General features: G+C 30.3%; 2 protein-coding genes across 2 annotated transcripts; one reads left to right on the top strand and one right to left on the bottom strand.

Moving 5' to 3' along the window:
• Positions 1-5,239: 5,239 nt before the first annotated feature.
• LOC126685727 (sucrose synthase 3) lies at positions 5,240-10,907 on the bottom strand. Its single transcript, XM_050379659.2, has 15 exons — positions 10,480-10,907; positions 10,231-10,363; positions 9,798-9,949; positions 9,518-9,710; positions 9,186-9,304; positions 8,844-9,060; positions 8,495-8,590; positions 8,226-8,399; positions 7,798-7,914; positions 7,538-7,704; positions 6,959-7,183; positions 6,451-6,772; positions 6,134-6,378; positions 5,921-6,059; positions 5,240-5,467 (listed from the first exon to the last, which is right to left on the bottom strand). Exons 1-15 carry the CDS (start codon positions 10,572-10,574, stop codon positions 5,432-5,434), a joined length of 2,430 nt encoding a protein of 809 aa, XP_050235616.1. The 5' UTR covers positions 10,575-10,907; the 3' UTR covers positions 5,240-5,431.
• Positions 10,908-16,906: 5,999 nt separating this feature from the next.
• On the top strand, positions 16,907-19,202 carry LOC126686985 (exopolygalacturonase-like). Its single transcript, XM_050381317.2, has 5 exons — positions 16,907-17,407; positions 17,557-17,856; positions 17,935-18,224; positions 18,352-18,568; positions 18,761-19,202. Exons 1-5 carry the CDS (start codon positions 16,985-16,987, stop codon positions 18,974-18,976), a joined length of 1,446 nt encoding a protein of 481 aa, XP_050237274.1. The 5' UTR covers positions 16,907-16,984; the 3' UTR covers positions 18,977-19,202.
• The last annotated feature ends 2,116 nt before the right edge of the window (positions 19,203-21,318 follow it).

Raw genomic sequence — 21,318 nt, 5'->3', positions numbered from 1 at the left:
ATTTCAGATACAAAAATTACATTCATACCATCTAATTCAACTACACCATACAAACCCTTCATAAAAATAAGACACAATTTTTTCATAAACAAAGGATAGCAAAACTTTTTTAAAAACAATAAAATATAATATTCAAAATAAAATAAAAATATTATAACGTGTAAATAATTTATTTTTACCATATGAAAGGCCTTCATCTATTTCGGTTCTTGATTCGAGATTAGTTGAATTTGATATATCATCAAAAAATCTAACCGATTAACGTAAAAAGATAAAAATATTATCAACTATAATATTTTATAACATTAAAGCAAAAAAAAAATAGACAACTACCTTCAACGGCAAGAATAAATTATTGACTACAAACGAACAGAAAATAAAAAAAATATAACCAGGGTTCTTATTTGATAAATCAAATTTACTGTAGGTGTAAATCTGTGCATTTGGTGAAAAAAAAATATATAAAATAAATGAGAAATATTTTGGTTACATTTTATGTTTCCATTTAACCGACACAATTTTTTGCTTTTAAATGCATAATATAATTTATAGTAATTTTTATATAATTATTTGTTTTGTTTTTTTTTGTTCTCTTGAATTAATATCTTTTTATAAAAAATATACACGCGATTTAATGTAGTTCATCTAATATGAGAATATTTAAATTAAACTATGTACTAGTATTCTTTTTCAAATGATGTGTATAAACAAACTACTTAATTATATTATAGCTAAAAATTACCTCCCTACCTCATTAATCCAAATACGGTTGACCCTTTGATAATTAATACACATGGTGGATCAAAAATTTATTAATTATTTAGAATTATTAATTTATTGAAAATATATAAAAAAAATTATAAAAGATATTTTTAAGCATCTACATTAATAGACCTAATATTAACATTATATTATAAAAAAACTAACTAAATACACTTTACAATTACTCAATTTAAAAGAAATAATTTTATATTTAATTTAAGAAATATCAATTGATATCAAACTAAAAAATAATTATTAAGAAGTTGTATTCATAAAATAAAATATTTTTTAATATTTTTTTATACTAGAGATACTTTACTTACTTTAATTTGTTTATCTAATAACTTCTTTTAAAATTTATCAAAAGAATAAGAAAGTCATAATTTGATGGTATTTTAACTTGCACTTTATGAATTAAGGTTAGTATTGCCTCAAATAAATTGTTATATACTATTTTTTTTTAAAAATCTCTCTAATAATTAATATTCATGTAGAATATATTTTAAATTTTATTAATTATTAAATGATAGAATTATTAATTATCCGACGTGGACGAAGTTGGTTCTCTCAATTTTCTATTAATTATTATAATTATTAATTTATAGAATATTAACTATTAGAGGGTCGACTGTATATAGCTTCTATTTAATTTTTGTAGTGTTAGCATAGTTTAATTCAAGTATTTTAGTTTCTTTTGTTTGCTTTTTGACCATTTAGGTTTAGTTTTAGAATTTATTTTTAATTTTCAGATTCACCCTAATCCAGCTTAATTTTTTTTTTCATCTTATGAGTTGAGATGGAACTTATGTATTTCGAGAGAGCCGGATCTATGCATTTCAAGTCATTAACCACATCAGAGATCCTTACGAACAGTTGAGTACCAGTAAATTTTCGGTATTTTTATCCTTCACTGGATCCTTCCTTCGGGTCTCAAAATGAGCTTCGACATCTCTTAATTGTTTAAATATGCTAGAAAATTACAGTGTTTGCTCTTTAATTGTATTGCCTGCTATTTGTATTCTCTCCTAGGGGTGTAACCGAGTCGAGCTGAGTCGAGTACTAAGAAGATTGAGATTGACTCGTTTAATTTCGAGTCGAGTTTCGAGTTAATTTATCGAGTATTTATCGAGTTTATCGAAAACTCGCGAGTTTAACGAGTTTAATCGAGTCTTATTATTATTCAATAAATTTTAATAAAAAAATAAAAATTTCAATAAATTTCAATAAAAACTAAAAATTTAATAAAAATTTAAATACTATATTTATTTTTATATATAAATAGATTTATATTACCTATTTTATGCATATTTCTTAACGAAAGATATATGAATTAGATATTTAAGGTTCAAAATTAAAATAATATCATGTCAAATTAGCATAGAAATATATAAACGAGCTTACTCGCGAGTTTTCGAGTCGAGTATCACTGAGATTGAGATTGACTCGTTTATTAAACGAGCTTTAAAAATTCGAGTTCGAGTCAGCTTTATCGAGTCGGGTTTCGAGTAGCTCGCGAGCGAGATTGACTCAGTTACACCCCTATTCTCTCCCCTATTATGAATGAATTTTTCATTCCTGATAAAAAGAATAAAATGAAAAAGCTTTGGTAGGAAATAAATAAAAATTCAGGGACTAAAGGTGAAAATTACCCTAACATTTAACGTGTAGAGAAAAGGATGAAAAATGAGATGGACCACTAGAAATGGGTTATCTCATTGACATGGAAACTAACAACTAAGCTACAAAAAGGCTAGAGAAGAGTGATTAGCCAGTGGATAATATTACCAAAATGAGTATTTTACCGTTGGTGAGAACATTGAGTAACGAGATCTTTTGACCGTTGGAAGTTTACGAGGAGAGGAAGTTTAAAAGTTAAGGAAATAATTCAAACAAAGAGATTTTGTGAGAGAGAGACACGTGATTCTTTTTAACCTTTTGTGGGTCCTCTGGTCAATAAAGCTGCGATTTTCAGACTCTTTATTTCAATTTGGTCCACATGGAACTCAATAAACCAAACGGCATTCTTTTATGGACTAAACGGTCTGGGTATTCATACACGTATCGAGTTCTCAATTGGTTTAGCTCTTTTGTTCTATTTTTGGATGGTAAATCGGAAATATTTTCCTCCGTTGCAATACAGTTGTCCACTTTACTTTTATCACACAGTTTAAGAAAAATAATTATTATTTATGAATTTTATAAAATGTTTACTTTTCTTGTCATACTCCTATTTAGTCCACTTTCAATTTATTCATTAGTGAATTTTAAATAGGGATAATATAGAAAAATTGAGTGTGAAAGTTAGTTACTTTTAAAAGTGGACAAATATTTTGGGATAAAAAAATTTCTCAAAGTAGACAACTCTATTGGACGAAGGGAGTACTACTTACTCCATCCGTTCCGTTTAAAAAATAACATATTCTACTTTTAAATGTTTTATATGAAAAGTTTATATTGTATTTTGCTTGCTAATTTACATTGAATTAATACTTTTATTTTCATTTTTCTTTTTAAAATTTGACTATAATTCTAAATACAACTTGTAATACTATTATTAATAGGTATAAAATGAAAATACACAATAGACATAGTTTCTTAATTAATGTAAACTATGTCACTTTTTAAACTAGACGGAGGAGAAATTGTAATGTAAATTCAGTCTATCACGTTACTAAGCAATTATATCATAACACCTCATTAGAATGAAGGTATTTTTGTAATTTTTTTTATTATTTGCATACATTTTTGAATAATGATATTACAAAAACATCCTCATTTTTTCCTCAAAAAAAAGAACATCCTCATTTTAATGAGGTATTATGATATGATTAGTTTAATCCATAGATGACGTGGTGGACTGAGTCTATTTGAGAATTTTGTTTTAGACGGAAAGAGTAGATATCAATTTACGGCATGAACTTGCAACTAATGACCAATTAACTCCAAAGTTATTTTATCATTAACCGATCCTTGAATTTTATCACTTTGTGATCAATTGGCTATTACTTTATCAATTTTTAAAATAAATTGTATGAGATTTTTTTTATATCAAAGTTAGATTGAATTAAAGTAAAATTAAAAGAAAAAGAGTTATTTATACTGTTAAAGTTTGGTTCTAATATCACGTAAGCCCTCAACGTTCGGAAAGATTCAAACATGTCTCCAATATCTTAAAAATGAACAATTAGGCCTCCGATTCTGACAAATAGACTTCCAATGTCTCATTTATTCTTTAATTATACCTAAAATATAAGTTAATAGATTTTTTTTATAATAGATAAAATATACTAATAAGCATAAATAAAACATCATTACTCCATTAATTGTTTAATTTTTTAATTTTTTAAAATAATAACAAAATCTGATTTTTAACCGAACCAAACTAATGTTTTTTTGGTTCGGTTTAATATAGTTTGAATCTAAAATTTGGTTGGATTTGGTTTTAAAATTTCTCCAAATTCTGGTGTTCGGTTTGTTCAGTTCGGTTTGATAAACCAACCGAACCAACCGAATGAACAACCCTAATTCTCCCTACCACTAAATCATTTTATTTTTGCAACAAATAATTGTTTCTTACCTTATATTATCATTTTAAGTATTGTTTTTCTACATATTTTCAGTTTATAAATTTTTCAGATTAGCAACATCAAATTTCTCTCTTTTTATAAATTTTTTTATTCTTCTAACATTTGATTGGATAATTCATGAATTTTCTATGAACAACGGGAACAATGTCGAATAGTAGATCACTTAATGATACCTGCAACAAGTGGATCGTCCAAGCCGAATGTTAGTTTATTTTTGCATTTTCGTATAGAAGATTAATTAACTAATATAGAATTTTTATAAATTCATTTATATTGTAAATCTGCTATAGATTTATAATTTCTTCTTGTATTTTTTTTAGATTTATAAAATTGTGTAACCATTTGCAACTAGTTCTTTCTAGATTAATGTAGTAGATCGCTTTTAGATGGCATTTTAGATGACTAGAATGTCCTTATTGACTAATAATTATCACCATGATACCATGGTTGGATTTGAAACTTTTAGGAGTCGATTTCATATGGATAGAATTCTTTCGGCCGAAAGAATTGAGAGATTATGTTTTTGACTTAACTTTTAATGGACGTGTATTTTTTTTTTTACAGCTGATGTGTAACTTATGAACTTTGTGATTTTATTTTTCAGTATCCTTATAATAGGGACTTGAGAATTGATTTTTTTTTTTTTTAGTTTTGTTAAATTAAGAACTTGATAATTTTAAAAGATGAAAGTATAGAAACCTGACGACTCTCAATTGATTTTTAAAAATCAGAAAACAACAACCGCATGGTACTGGTACATATAGACCTTGAGATGAATTTTTCTGGTGATAAATAGACAAAACACCTTCCATTCTACTAATTCTAAAGCAAGGTGAGAAACTTGTTTGTTTATATATACAGACTATCCAACAGAATTATTATTCATAAACTGAAGGAACAAAACTCAATTTATTCATAACTACAATACACGGTATTTCACAATCGTTCATTTTACATAAGTTTCACTTGCATAATTTTGCGCCATAACCGAATGTTATACATGCTAAACACGGCAACAGTTATTTATTTATTGTCATTACCATTTGATGTTGCTAATCTGGCTCAAGTAGGCGAAGTTCAGCTTAATTTTCGTCAATTGACAAAGGAACGGTTTTCACCTGAAACAATAAAGCACGAAAAGTTAAATCCGATGCTAATCGTCCGAACATGTATACAGAGAATCTTTTACGGCACCATCTAGTTAGTGATAAAGAATAAAAGTCTCGCAGTAACGAAAAATCATCCAATACAACCAATGTGCCATATCATTTTACACCACTTCTATCCCAATTATAAACATGTGGATCCTGTTTTAGGCATGTGTTGACTGTTTAAATAAAAAAGTGAAAAATTGTCAACACATGAGAGGTATGTTGTAAAAAGACGCGACACATTTTTTGCATGAGATAATTATTGCGTAATAATTTATTTGAAATCTGAGAATTATGTCTCTCTGAAATTTCACTCGCAGTGCACAAGCCAATCAGAATTGTCATCAGCAATGTTAAAAACTGCAATCAACCAACAATGCAGCACTTAATAGCATAGACAGCAGTGAAGCAAACACTCACCAAATCACGGAACTTGAGAATGTAGAACATCTCGAGATATCTCCGAGTTTCAAGCCTCTCGAGTTTGGACACATACTTCCAGAAACCATATACCCCAGCCAATGTCAACAGCCTCTCAGAGTAAATCTTCCATGTGTATCTATTTACAACATCGCGTAAGCCTCTTATTGCTGACGCTAAAAATAATTGAACAAGCTACTAATGGAAACTAACCTTTCATAAATCCTCTGGAGCCCTGAATCAGAGATTTTATCCCAATAGCTTGGATCATCTTTGCACTTTCCGAAGAAATCTGCCATAATTGCACCTGCCTTATCAGGGTGGTACGGATCAATGTGGTATCCGGAAATACCATCCTCAATAATCTCTGCTGGACCACCGTGGCAAGTGGCGAATGTCGGAAGCCCGGAAGTCATGGCCTCCACAACTGTCAGTCCAAAAGCTTCATAAAACGCAGGCTGCACAAACAGCAGGAGCATCAAGTACCTGAATTCTTCTCAACAATGGCAAAGCACAATACAATCACTTACCTGCACAAAAGCTCCTCTTGTATCAGCTATATAGCGGTAGAGCTCACCATTACGTGCTCGATTGGTTTGGGCTGTTATCCATCGAAATTGCCCTTCCAGTTTGTATTTTTTCATAAAGTCATGCATCTTCTCAATTTCAGCTATTTCTTCCCTGTCCTTCGATTTCTTAACATCAATATATCCAGCTACCACAACAAGGTTTACCAGCTCCCTCAGTTTGGTATTCTTACTATACATCTCCACCAATCCAGTTATGTTTTTCACCTGGTCCAGCCTTGCCATGGAAAAGATCATGGGTTTTGACTTATCGTTTAATGTTCCACTGTAAAAAGTAAAAGAAACTATCAGAATAATATAACCCCAATACCTTATACTCTGGATTTCGATCAACATTGTCATAATTCAAGTCATGCTTGTATGATTAGGAGACCTTTTAATCAGATTTTTCATGGTACTACTAATAATCTTTAGGGTTGTCATTCATAGCGAAAATCAAAAAGAGACTCACATCCACTCCTCGGTCTGCTCAGGATCATATAACATCTTTTCTATTGAACCGTGTAATGACGTAAGTCTTTTTTGCTTTTCAGAATACGGGAAATAAATGGACATATCCGCTCCAGGAGAGACAATGTTGAACTTTGGGTCAAAAACATCAATGCCATGGACAACTCGATATAGCCCTGGAAGAGTGAAAGCAGTGTGGTTCTCATACTGACCAACAGTATTCTTCCTGCACAAGAGCATGCAAGTGAAGTAAAGAAGATGAGAAGTATGCATGTAGCACAAAAATTAATCAAGTTATGCTAGCCTTTTTCAGCAAATCCCAGTTTTAACTGCATATAAGCTGCAATAGATATTCTCATTGCTGTTAATCATAAGTGCAAGTCATCAGAACATCGTTTGCCCACCTATTTCTACTGTTCCACCTTCATATTTTGCAGACTTTTAAAAGACTATCAAAATCCAAGTATTTAGTATAAGAAGACGATACACAATATAGTCATTATATCTGATATGATCTTTTCTTATCGAAAGTAGTAGAAATTATATATAATGCAGCAGAAAGAAGTGAGGACACACTTACGTTCCTGCTATCTCTTGGTAGGTACTGGTGATGATAAAATCTGCATTGTTCATGGCTAAGATATCAGCAGTGAACTGACATGAAAAGTGATATTTCTCATCAAACTTTTTCCAATATATATCTGAATCTGGATACTTGGATTTCTCCAAGGCATGCGCAATGGTGCACTACACAAAGAAAAGTTTAAAATATCAAATTTTTCCCTTAAGAGAGACTTTGAATGTCTTGCTTCAGTACAACGACAAACAATCAGTCCTAACCTGTGTAACCCCCATTTTATAAGCCAACAAAGAAGCAACGAGGTTCCCGTCACTGTAGTTCCCTATAATAAAATCAGGAACGGCCTGCAGCTCTGCAATAATTTCACTTGCCACGTCCTGAAAGGTTTGAACAAATTTAGGGAGCTAAAGAACAAAACAGTATGAATATAATTTTCATTCTGAATACACATTGCAATGCTAATTCAGGTCATGATATGCAGTTGAAATGGGGTATAAAATTGATAAGAAATTTATGCTGAAGAGATAGTATGACAAAGACAAAGGAATGTCAAAGCAGACATTAACACTCCAGTTAATTTCTATTACAAGTAAAAAAGAAGTCGAAAACTTTACAATCTAATATATCGTTCAAAAATCAAAGGTATTAATAGTTAGTGTCAGAAATGGTTTGACACCATGTGTCCTACCTCAGCAAAGGTTTCCAGGTACGGCCAAACATCAAATCTTGAGATCCATTTTCGAAGAATTCCTTTATCTGATCTAAAAGGAACTCGCAGAATATGTGTGTATTCTGTTCCACTAACTCTTTCCAACCGCTGGTTGCATGTGGTCCCTTTCGCATCAGGTATTAATCTGGTGACCTTGAAGAAGAAATAGGAAATGTATTACTAGGAGAAATGAAATCAATATTGATCAAAATAAAACATTGATCTAAGTGATGTATAAATATGCTTACAATCAAAATCCTGGGCTTAAAATCCAGGCCTTGCTTCTGTATTCTAAGAAGCATTTCATTCTCCAGAGCACGCACTTGATCCAGTATATAAACAACCTGAAAGTAAATTAGAAAGCATTAGTTAAAACGGGATTAAAGGAGATCGCATGTCCTAGAAATGTTAGAATTCTAACTGAAAATTCTATCCTCGGCTTTTCAGTTCTTCCTTCCCTTTAACATTTTGTTTGGTGGAGAGAAGAATAGGGATGGGGCTGAATATAAATTAAAATGACTATGGTAAGCAGTGACGAGAGTTTTCATGCCTACAGTTTTCTCATATCGATTGATGGACGAAAGAAATGTAAAGCACCTGTCCACCAGTGTCAGGTAATCCTAACACATTTGCTTGGCCAAAGTACCCATGTGGAGACAAAATCACAACATTAAACACCATTGGTACCCTCCCAAGGAACGTCTCTAGATTAGAGGGATCAGGAGCCTGCAGGATGTCCGAGAGAAGATGCATCATCTCCAAAACCCGTGAAGCAGTGTCTCCCCAACCTCTCTCCAAACCCAATCCTTGTAACCTGTATCGAAAGAAGAGTAGGAAGTAGGGGAACTATGATGAAAATTAATGATAATGTGCCAGTGCCACAACTTATTTCATTTACAATCTCCATGAGAACTATACACAACATTTAGAGAAACTTACTTATATTCAAATTCCGAATATGGCGCATCAGGTGGAAGCTTAGAAATATGTTCTTCTGCCTTAGCAAGCGCAAACTGAAGTCCAGATATATTATGGATCCGATCATTCAACATCAAGGCCTGCACGTAAGTTTCATTCAATCATTTGTCTCCACAATTTCCTGATGCTTGTTCAAAGTCAATCATCCCTTTATGCCACGCCCATGCCATTTAAACCAGTGGGTTCTAGTTCCAGTTATAATCAAGACAAGCCATGATAAAATCTTAAACATAGTAAGGTCGAAATTATCGAGAAAAGTAGAGTTAACTTAGCTGCTTTCAAAATAAACTTACATGTCCTTTATATTTGTGTGCTCGAAGAAAATCGTGTAAAGGTTCCAAACAGTCCTTGTTGCGGAACATGATGGACGAAAGATGGCGATTGAGGAACTGAACACCATTGCCAATAGATGAAGACCGGTGTGGGCGAGGAATACCAGCATTGAATGGTTCAAAATCAAGCTCAAGTACATATCGATCATTAGACCTGTAAAAACATATGCAGAACAAACAACATCATAACCAATACAAATTATAAATAGTCATAAAAGGACAAATCATAATATTTGCTTACGGTCCATCAACTAGTTCCTCTTTAAATTTTAGGTATTGAGAGACATCCAGTTGTTCCACACTGAGGTCATGAACATTCACACGAACATATTCCCAAACACCAGGTCTTGGACGAATGGCTATCGCCACAAATGGAGGCAGAACTATAGCTTCCTATAGCCAACATATACAGAAAACAAAAAGTCAAGGCATGATCTACTTTTCACCATTGCAGATAGATAATTATAGTGAACTAATTACAAACATCAGAAGTGCCAACACTCATATGCTTTAAACACATGGACAGACCTAGAAATAGCGTATGGTAGGCAATTGCCGATCTTATAATTTTTGAACTTACTGTTGCAAAATATAGACACACATATTATCATCAAACACTAACAAAAAATTCGCGTGCCGAAACAAAATTAGAAAAGTGCAGCAGAGAGTGAGACCTGAGCAGATTTAAGTACTTCACCGAACGGACCTTCTTTAAGCGTCTGATGAGTTTCCTCATCGGTGACAACATTATCAAACTCATCGATCAAAGTATGCGGTTGCAGTATTCCTTTTCCTTGCTCCACATACCTTCATCCATACCCCAAAAAACAAATTAATGCACAAAATTCACCACTGCTCTGTTTTTACATGAATAGAAACAGAGTGCAGCAAGAATAATAAGTAACAAAGGAAATAGTAATAACCTGCACAGAAGAGAAACGAGAACGTTTCGATGAGCAGAGAGAGTGTCTTCCACGCGATCTCTCATGCTAGGGATTCGAGCTAACTTGGGAGCCATAGCTGTAAAACTCAGGTTTTTGAGTGATGTGAAGTAAGAAGTAACAGTGGCGGTAGAGAAGAAGAGATGAAGAGGAAGTTGAGTGCAGCAATCAAAGAGGAAATTGGGAAATTTATAGTAAATGAGAGGAAGAAGAAGAAGATAATTACGTGTTTGAACGTTTAACTGTTTTCTTTTTTTAAAGGAAATAAAACGAAAATGATTAAACAGTTCAGGGAATGGCAGTTCTGAAAAAAGAGGGAAAAACTTGACGATTATTTCGGTAAGTGGCAGCCTCACAGAGTTCGTAAAACCAGCTCCCCCACTACTCGCCGCGGTTTCTGTCGCCACCACATTTTCCGAAATTATAATTTATATTCTCCTCTCTCATATTTAAATCAAATGGCATGATTTTTTGTTTTTATTTTAAAAAAAAATTAAAATAAATTTAATTGCGTAAAATATCACGAACTTTAACATGTTTTGTAAATTTAATATATATTTTTTTTAATTTTAATACACCAACTTTTAATTTTTTGCAATTTTAGCGCCGATCAATTTCTTTCAAAAAAAAATAGAGAAAAATGATGATGTGTACACCAGAATAACCACTGTTTCAGCGTTCACATCAGCATTTTTCTGACGGGAAATTGATCGGTGCTAAAATTGCAAAAAATCAAAAGATGATGTATTAATTTGCCAAAAGTTAATAAAGATTTGAAATAATTTAGAATGGTTTCTACAAATATATTTAAACAGTCTCGACAATACTATCTAAAAAATAATTCAAAATTTTTATGGAATGTTTGTTGGATACTATTGTATTCACTTGTTTGAGTTCACCTGTAGTTCCTTGTCATATAAATTAGGGTTTTTTTTTTTGTAAAAATAATCAAGATATGATTTGCTTTTTAAAATTACTACTTATAGTTTTACATTGTAAAATCCGGTACACAGGTCTAAATATTTCATTTATACAGTTTCTATAAACACCCGCTCATAACCTTCCGCTCATAACCTTGATAAATTCATTACGTTTTCTTTCTTTTCATTATTCTCTTCTCTTCCTAAACCCTAGCCACCACCATAGAACAAACACGATATTCTTTTTTTTTCTTCGTTTTCTTTTATATATAAATTGTTGCCTCTGTCGTTCCTCCGCCGCCGCTCAATCTTCACCATCGATCTGTTTCGTCTCCACCGTTTGCCTCTGTCTAGCCGTTGAAGTCATTATCTTCATTCATTATTACAGTCGTCGTCACCATTATTATTTCTATTCTTCTTTCCATTATCGTTATTCTATTTTTATATCAGATTTAAAGTTCATCGTTCGTCTTTTTTTTTTCGATTTCAGATCTACAATTTGTTTATTTTTATTGTTTTTATATAACAATAATTTTTCACTATTAAACATGTATAAAAATTATATTTAAAGAATATTATTCTACTTTTCATGTTACATAAAATAATTTTGTGATTTTATGAAATTATATTCTATTGTTTCTGCACTTTTTTTTATATTTGGTTGTGTTTTGTATTTTTAAAAATTATGCAGCATAATTTGTTCATGATGGTTGATTGCCTAATTATTATAATGTTACAATATTGATCTTGAATTGATCTTATGCTCAGTTGATATTTAATCAATTATAACATTTGCAAACAAAACGATATTGTACATGAAATAAATTAAAAAAAAAATTAAAATTAAATTGAGAGAGAAGAATGATACATTAATCTTTAGAGGAAAAAATTAAAAATAAAATATTGAAAACATAAAATTTAATGCATAAAAAGATTTAAAATTTAAAATTATCCAGTTTACTATATGTTGTTAATTTTTGGTTGATATTTGGTTGAACTTTAAATTTACAATTACATAAAAAAAATTAAAATTAAATATATGATAGATAATAAATGCACATTAATTATGAGTGATAAACAAATAAATAAAATAAAAAAATTATAAAAAAAGTGAAAGATAAAATTAAAAAGATTTAAAAATTTAAATTACACAACTTATTAAAATATTGTTGGTTTTTAGTTGATCTTGTGTTATTTTAAAATTGATGAAAAACGTGAAAAAGTCAAAAAAAGTCAAAAAAAAAGAGTAAAAAGTAAAAATTAAATATATGATAGATATTAAATGCAAGAATATAATAATCATAATAATAATAAACTAATGAAAATAAATATTGAAAAATTAAAATTAATAATTTAAAAAAGAAAAGACATTTGATATGCAATATAAAGATTTTGAAAAGATAATAAAAAAATAAATATTATTAGTTGTAATAGAGTTGGCCACTTTTTTAATTATTTTCCAATTTTTTTGTTTATTTCTAGTTTATAACAATTTTTAACATAAATCTTTCTATATTATTCTTTTTTAGAACCACTCCCTAATTATTTATTGTTAGTATTTATTGTTGTTGTTCATTAAAGGGTACAGTAAAAAATTGATCTAAATTTAATATCTATATAGTAGTTATATTTTCTTAATAAAGGGAGTAATACTTTTTATAAAAATCCTATAAATTATAAACTCATAAAATCCGTGTGCCTCCACTCTAAAAATTAATCATTAACCAGAAAGTAAAAAAAAACAAAAAAAAAACAAATCATTAATCTCCATGGTACTAGTTGTTTAGATTATCCTTTCCCGTGGGCAGGCAAGGTAGTAGTAAGTAATTGTCAATCCAATAAAATGTAAATGTTCTTATCTGGAAAGGATATCCTATTGGGTTCACCTACTTTGTATTTTCTAGAATGACACTGCCATTCAATAATGGTCTAACTATTAAAAACAATTTAATTTTTATAATTTAACTTATTGTAATAAAAACTTTACTTTATCAGTTTTAATCTAATGCTAAAATTTAATTTTAATAATATTAGTTATAAAATTTAAATAAATGTAATGTATTTTTATTTATATCTGAAATTCATTTTATAATCTTCATCTATTAGTCCTTTTTATCACATATACATAGTTTTAAGAGTAAATTATATATTATTTTCATTTAAAATTGTCATATTATTGAATTATACAATAATAACTTTATTTGTCATAATTGCTACGTATTGTAAGTCAAAAAAAGCACACGGCATTATAAATTTATTTTTTTGAAATTAGTAAACCATTATCAGAGCCAAAAATAATGATGTAGAAAAGACTTTTATTTGGATATTATCCATCATCTAAAATTTTCCAAAGATTGAAAACATATGCTAGCAAAAGGATGCCTGTAGAAGATTCCTCTCCTCAATGACCTTTTTGCAATAATTAATAAATATATGTCCTTTTTGCTATGTGGCATATTTTGAGAGAGTTCTAGTTCCTTTCACTCCATAATGCTATAACAATTCGTTATCCTGAGCTTATTGCACAAAATATTTGTAGGCACAATATTATCGACACGAAACTTTAATATATTGGCTCAGTATATAAGGATTCTTACATTTTTTTTTGAAGATAAAAAAAGTAGATCTAGAATAATTAAAAATCTTTATCAAAAAAAGGTATATAAAACCTGAAAATTTATTCCAACAAGAGAAAAGATAAATCCAAATCAAAAACTAGACTTGTAAATTAAAATATATTGAACTAAAAAAATAGATTTAGAATAATTAGAAATATGGACGGAGAGAAAATAATTTTCCGGCTAACCGGAAAAATTATCTTCTCTCACCCTCAAAAAAATAAAAAAAATGAGAATTTTTATAGAAAATAGAGAGAGCATAAAATTATAGAAAGAGAGATTTTGTTGGTGTCTATACTTAGCTTTTGTTGTATATCCCTTATGTTCAAATAGGCTTATAATGTTATTTAATAACAACCACTAATAAAATAAAGTAAACAATATTTTATATAATAAGCAACATAAAAAATTAAATAGAAACCAATAAATAACCAACAAACAACACAAAATTAATTATCGAGTAATCAAAACTGAATTGGAATCAATTTTAACAATAAATGATAGAATATAAGAATTTTTATAATTAAAAATGATACATATAATTGTTTTTAAATAATAAATTAAAATAACAAGTGTTTCAACATATAATTTTTAGTTTTATCAAACGCTTCCTAAGAAAAAAATAAATAAATGTCTCAAAGCTCTAGATTTTAGCCTTCAAGTCATCAATTTTGTTCAACAAAAAGCCGAATTTTACTATATTAGCTAACTGATCAATCTTCATATTGAGAAATTATTTTATACCATCGAAAATATCACTCATCACTCATCATTCATATTCACTCATATAGTTTAACAGCTTGAGAATATATACCCATGTTTTCAAAAATCTCTCTCTAATAGATTTCTAAATGCCCCTCAATGCAACATGAACGTTAGGCATTTCATAATAAAAAATCGCAACATTTCTTATTTTCCAAATAACCCAAACTCACTATAAGAAATACTAGAACTAGTAGCAAACATTTTTACTGTTAATAGTACTTAAATTATTACTAAACAATAAAAACAAATTATGGTATGTTGCTGCTAATAAAACGTTGCCTTAAGTAATTGGTAACAAAATTTGCTGTAAAATACTGTTATAACTTAACTAATGGCAACAACTTTCAAAATTAATGTTGTAAAATATTTTTTAGCAGTAAAAAAATATTAACTGTAAAATAATTTATTGACAAATACAGAATTTCTTGTAGTGAGTGCTGAGAAAACACACCAAAAGGGATGCAATTTGCGTGCTAAATCCATTTGTCATTGCCTGCATCACCAAATCAAATTGACTACCAGACAACAAAAATTATTTACCAAAGTGAATTGAAATGGGCCAATGACCTCTAGCTCAGTTGGCTAAGAGTGAAGCATCAAGTCCAAGGGGGCGTGGGTTCAAATCCCCTCATGGACAAAAGAAGATGAAGATATTTGGAGGAAGGTACGAAGCGTCAGAAGCAAGCGGCTGCGGCATCGTCCGCCATGTTTGGCGAGCTCGGAATAGCGATGTATTCAACGTAAACGATGTGGATGGCGTGAATGACGTTTAAATTTATAAATAGTAGAATATCTATAGTTTGTTTGTAACAGTGTAGTTCAAATCCCCTCATGGACAAAAGAAGATGAAGATATTTGGAGGAAGGTACGAAGCGTCAGAAGCAAGCGGCTGCGGCATCGTCCGCCATGTTTGGCGAGCTCGGAATAGCGATGTATTCAACGTAAACGATGTGGATGGCGTGAATGACGTTTAAATTTGTAAATAGTAGAATATCTATAGTTTGTTTGTAACAGTGTAGTTCTATCTCTGTTAAAAAAAATTGAAATGAAATTATAAATAGTACTCGCAAAAGGACAATTAATGAATAAGTGCTGATTATTATCTTAAAATAAAGAGTCAACGTGCCTCCTAAACTTATGATACAGATTTAGTTTTTATTTTTTTAACAATTAACCCATAAACTCTTCAATTCTAGATCAAATTATTCTATAATTTAAATTTTCATTGTAAAATTAGGTTTAAGATAATTTTATGCAACAATTAGAGAGCTCTCTAATTTATTTCCCACATCCCTCACTTTTACTTTGTATTATACGCGTTTTATAAATACAATTAACGGTAATCTGATCTAAAATTGATGAATTTAGGGGTTAATTGTTAAAAAAAAAAAGAAGTTAAGTGACCATACGTCATATGTTTAGAGGGCGCATTAATCCTTTCTTGGGTTATCTTATGAATGACAACTAATGAATTAGTTACGAAATCTGAAATAGTAGTAGTCAGATCTTTTTGAACTCTCAAATGAATTTCTAATTGGATAACACAGTAAGAAAATTCTATTTTTATGTCCAAAAATTTAAACATGAATTTTCAACAGTCGTCAAAATGGTCAATATTATGATATGAAATTATTTGATCAATCATTAATTTGAAGAAAAAGTATAGAATCAATGTATATTGCAGACAAGGATACTAATGTACGACCATCCTATAAATAGCATGGCTGAAATAGGTATATTCAAGCCACATCAAATAAATTAGCAAGTAATCATAATTATATAGTTTATTTTTCATAAGACAAGATTAATTATGGATTATGGACTTGTTTTTATATTTGAAATTCCAATATTAATGAATCATATTCCCAATTTAGCAGCAGTAGACGAGTTGTCAATAGCATTTCACCATAAGTTTTACCATGTGGTGTTGGCTCAATCTGTTAGTTATAAACCGAAAGCTCAAATACAGCAGGGAAAAAAATAGTCCTTAATTTGAGCAAAGAAATTGATAAAAATAGTTTAATTAATTTTCCACCTTATATTTTATATAGGCTAAGCATAGTCAATTTCAAGGTATAAATTAGCAAATATTTGTGATCGAAACAATAGGCCCTTTTCGTAGCTAATAATAATAATAATAAAAGTACAGTTTCTGGATTCGTATTTATTGACATTGTCATCACCATGGCCAGGATAGGTCGCAGGAATGTAATTTTTGCTATACTTATATTAGTTTTGCTAGCTTGTGTGGTAGCTAGTATGGCAAGTAAGAATGACAAAAAAGATGGAGATGGCAAAAATGGTAAAAATGGTAAAAATGGTAATAAGGGAGGTGGTAATGACGGTAAAAATGGTGGTAAGGGAGGTGGTAATGACGGTAAAAATGGTGGTAAGGGAGGTGGTAAGAACGGAGATGATGGTGGCAGTGGAGGTGGTGCTGGAGGAGATGATGGCAGTGGAGGTGCTGCTGGAGGTGCTACGGGTGGAGTTGCTGCGGGAGGAGGTGCTGCTAGTGGAGGTGCTGCTGCAGGTGCTGGTGGTGGTGGTTCTGTCTTTGACGTTACAAAATTTGGTGCCAAAGCCGACGATAAGTCAGATAGTTCAACTGTAAGTTTATGATTCCAACCATTGTTTTTGAATTTGATTCTTATCAACTCATTTAGTTAATCTCGTTAAGATTCAATGTACATTCACATACAGATAATAAATTTAAAGTTTGATTGATTATATAACATGATTTTCTTGCATGCATGTAGTCATTTATAAAAACATGGAGGGCTGCATGCGATTCAGGAGCTGCGGGGGCGAAGATGCTTATCCCAAAAGGGAATTACGTGGCGGGGCCGATGGTTTTTGAAGGACCATGCAAGGGCAAAATTACTTTTGAGTTGCAAGGAATTGTAAAAGCTACAACTGATCTCAGCCAATACTCGGATCCAAACTGGATTTCATTTGAAAGAATCGACGGTCTAACCATGCTCGGTGGTGGCACATTCGACGGCCAAGGAGCTGCTTCTTGGAAGTACAATAAGGGTGGCGGTGGCACTCTTCCCGATGTAAGCATCGGAAACTAAATTAACTAATAAATAATGTTCATCGGACGTTGACTGATCGTTAGAAATTGATTGTTGCAGCAACTGAAGTTTTTTAGAGTGGATAACTCTGATATATCTGGGATTACATCTCTCAATAGCAAATATTTTCACTATCATGTTGTATCCTGCACCAGCATTAACTTCCACGACCTCAAAATTACTGCTCCTGGTGACAGCCCTAACACCGATGGCATGCATATTAGTCTTTCTAAGGGCATCTCGCTTACCAACTCTGCTATTGGTACCGGTGATGATTGTGTCTCTATTGGACAAGGCGCCACTAATGTTAAAGTTAGCAAAGTTACCTGTGGCCCTGGACATGGCTTTAGGTGATTTTTCAAACTCGTTTTAATGAATGGTTTATAATCCGATATGTTAAACTTCGCTTTATATAATTGTTTTTAATTTGGATCTATTTGTGATATAATTGGATGCATGTTTTATTGATTTTAACAGTGTTGGAAGTCTTGGGAAGGTAAAAAATGAGGCAGATGTGACCGGAATCAGTGTGAGCGACTGTACCCTCACAGGCACAACTAATGGAGCTAGAATCAAAACATATGCTGGATCATCGCCCAGTGCCGCTAATAACATCATTTTTAACAATCTTGTTATGAATAATGTACAAAACCCTATAATCATTGATCAATTTTATGGTTCTAGCAGCAAGCAGGTAACAAAATTTACCTATTTTTGACATCAATTTCTCAAACAACGGAAGTTATTCAACCAATTCATGAAAAAATTGGCCTATGTCTCTAACCATTTTGTAAAAGTAAAATAGTTGATAACCGTAACAACATAAACCCGTAAAAGTGTAAACGTGCAATTTCAAATATGTGACTATACTTTTTTTTGCGTACAGCCATCGCAGGTGAAGCTGAGCGACATTCATTTCACGAACATTAAGGGGACTTCCGCTACACCGGAAGCAGTGACCTTAAAGTGCAGTTCAGCTGCTCCTTGTGCTCAAGTTGAACTTACTAACATTAATTTAACCCATGGAGGCGGCGCTGGGAAAGCTTCATGTTCAAATGCAAAGGTTGTAGGAAAAGCTAGTACAGTGTCTTGCGCTACTTAGCTACATTCATTTTTATTTTTCATTCTCTCTTTGTATTCATTTATTTTTTTGAGCTTATTGCTTCTGTCACCATTTTCGGGTAATCACATCAAAGCTTTGGGAATTATTTAGAGCCTGAAGCTTCCGTAATTGGGTGACATAGCAATCAAATAATTAATTCTAATCCATTGTAATTTACGTTTTCCTTATTTGAGTTGCTCCTCTTTCAAGGATAGCTCTTCCATCATCTTGGTGATCTGATCGTCCAAAGTTTCTATGGCTGAAGAGCGATTTTCAGTATTTGTTACAATTCACAAAATTGATGGATTGGAATGTTCAAATTATATCTTAAGAATAAATTTGACAAAATGGTTAAAATTGTGCTAAAATTGTGGATATAAAAACAATCACCTTGTCTACATTTTAGAAAAAATTACATATTTATCTTAAATAAAATTAAAGTATTAGCAAATCCTGCCTCGACAAAAAAAATTAAAAAAATACATAAGGCATTTTATCATTTATATATTTTTACTCTTCTTCGAAGTTTAGAAAATCATATTTTGTCTCATTAGAACTCGCAAATTAAATATAGTGATTTTGATTCAGTTTTAATTCATTGTTAGCATTTTTTTTTAGCTCGTGTTGATTATAATAGTTTCTTCAGCTCCATATTCAGATTTTTTTTTTTTCCAAAACTCATTTTTACAATTTTTATTTTCTCTTTCTCACTTTGGAAAATCAAACTTGTGATTTAAAACAAAAATCAATAAAACCATTTTTGACATATATTTATGATGTTTGTTTCACCTTACAATTAATTATAAGTAATTATTTTTAATTTTAGATTTAAAAATCTGCAATAAAAAAAATGATTTTATGCTGAAAATAGTGTTTTGATTAAAAAACATATTTTTTCATACAAGTATCATAACTTGATTACAACTTTCTTAATTGTTTAAGTTACTTAACCAAAGGTATTAATAACAAAAAATGAGTTTATGAAATATCTAAATATCTTTAGTACAAAAAATATAAAGTAATTCTATGAAATAATCTGATCATAACTTTTTTTATAGTATTTTCATAAACTTAACTTTATCTTATTGTAATATTTTCACAAAGGTATCATATCATTATCATATTTTTTCATACAAATTTATATAATTTACTTTTTAATTGTTTCAATTACTTAGCAAAAATATATTCGTAACAGAAAATGAGTCTCTTTGGAATATCTAAATATTTTTAGTAAAAAGAATATATCAATTTTTTTATAATATTCTTATCATACCTTTTTTTATAACCTTAATATAGCTTTGACTTATATTTTATCAATAACATTTTCATAATAGTATTATAACTTTATTATAATATTATCATAACTTTTTATAATTTTTTTATAACCTTTTTTTATAATAAGACAAAAAGTAAAATGCATATAAACAAATTATGTATCACATCATTTCCAAAACATATTCATCACCTTTCATAAATGTTTCATAATATTTTTGTAACTGATGGAATAATACATAAAGTCTCACATTACCAAGGAAACAACCATCTTGTTGATGGGCCTATAAAAAAATAACAATATCATTTCTCACACTCTACACATTATTCTTATTTTTCACTAGTTAAAGAATGACCATCCCATAAATAAAATAAACCTTTCTTTAAATAAATAATAACATGTGGACATTATAGCTATTATGTGAGATATCATTACATATTTATTTAACAAACTTGAATTGGGATTCTCTCAAGTTCAAATGAACTTGAGGGGGTTATATTCACGATGTACACCGTTCATTGTACAATGAACGGTGTAGATTAATTTGATTAAAATTATACTTTTTTGATCTACACCGTTCATTTTACTATGAATGGTGAACTTGAGAGAATCCCAATCCAATAAACTTAAATAACCAAAATGTATCTTTGGCAAAAAAAATTATTTTATTACCTTTATTGAGTTAAACATTAGAGTGAACTGTGACCCTCAAAATCCAAGCCCATCTTCTTATTGTATTTGCAAATGAACAAAGGATCATTTTACCCCCCGAACTTGGCGCAAAGTATCAAAAACGTCCAAATTAGCGAAACAGGATCACTTTTACCCTGAACTTGTCAAATTTGGTACAAAACCCCCCCTCCCCACTCTCACCTAAGAGAGTGAAGCACACTCTCTGGTTTTTAGAGGTGGTTTTTTTCTCATAGGTGGTTTTTAATGGTAAAAGGTTTAAAATAATCCTAATTCTTTTAACATTGTATAAATTAGTCCATAATAATTAGAAAAAATAATTTAATTTTAAAACTTTACATATCAAAATTATATTAATTAAAAATATAAGGAACCTTTT

Source organism: Mercurialis annua, linkage group LG6, assembly GCF_937616625.2.
Source record: "Mercurialis annua linkage group LG6, ddMerAnnu1.2, whole genome shotgun sequence".
Taxonomy (NCBI): Eukaryota; Viridiplantae; Streptophyta; class Magnoliopsida; order Malpighiales; family Euphorbiaceae; genus Mercurialis; species Mercurialis annua.
Note: the sequence above shows the minus strand (reverse complement) of the source record. Positions and strands in the feature narration are given on the sequence as shown.

What these genes read in the sequence shown, in the direction of transcription:
- LOC126685727 (XM_050379659.2), bottom strand. Translation starts at nt 10,574, where the DNA reads ATGGCTCCCAAGTTAGCTCGAATCCCTAGCATGAGAGATCGCGTGGAA. An exon ending in ACCTGGAAACCTTTGCTGAG is followed by an intron (nt 7,915 to 8,225) that starts GTAGGACACATG and finishes CAAACCTTTCAG; the next exon opens with GACGTGGCAAGTGAAATTAT. An exon ending in TACCAAGAGATAGCAGGAAC is followed by an intron (nt 7,184 to 7,537) that starts GTAAGTGTGTCC and finishes GCTCTTGTGCAG; the next exon opens with GAAGAATACTGTTGGTCAGT.
- LOC126686985 (XM_050381317.2), top strand. Translation starts at nt 16,985, where the DNA reads ATGGCCAGGATAGGTCGCAGGAATGTAATTTTTGCTATACTTATATTA. An exon ending in GGCCCTGGACATGGCTTTAG is followed by an intron (nt 18,225 to 18,351) that starts GTGATTTTTCAA and finishes TGATTTTAACAG; the next exon opens with TGTTGGAAGTCTTGGGAAGG. An exon ending in ATGGTTCTAGCAGCAAGCAG is followed by an intron (nt 18,569 to 18,760) that starts GTAACAAAATTT and finishes TTTTGCGTACAG; the next exon opens with CCATCGCAGGTGAAGCTGAG.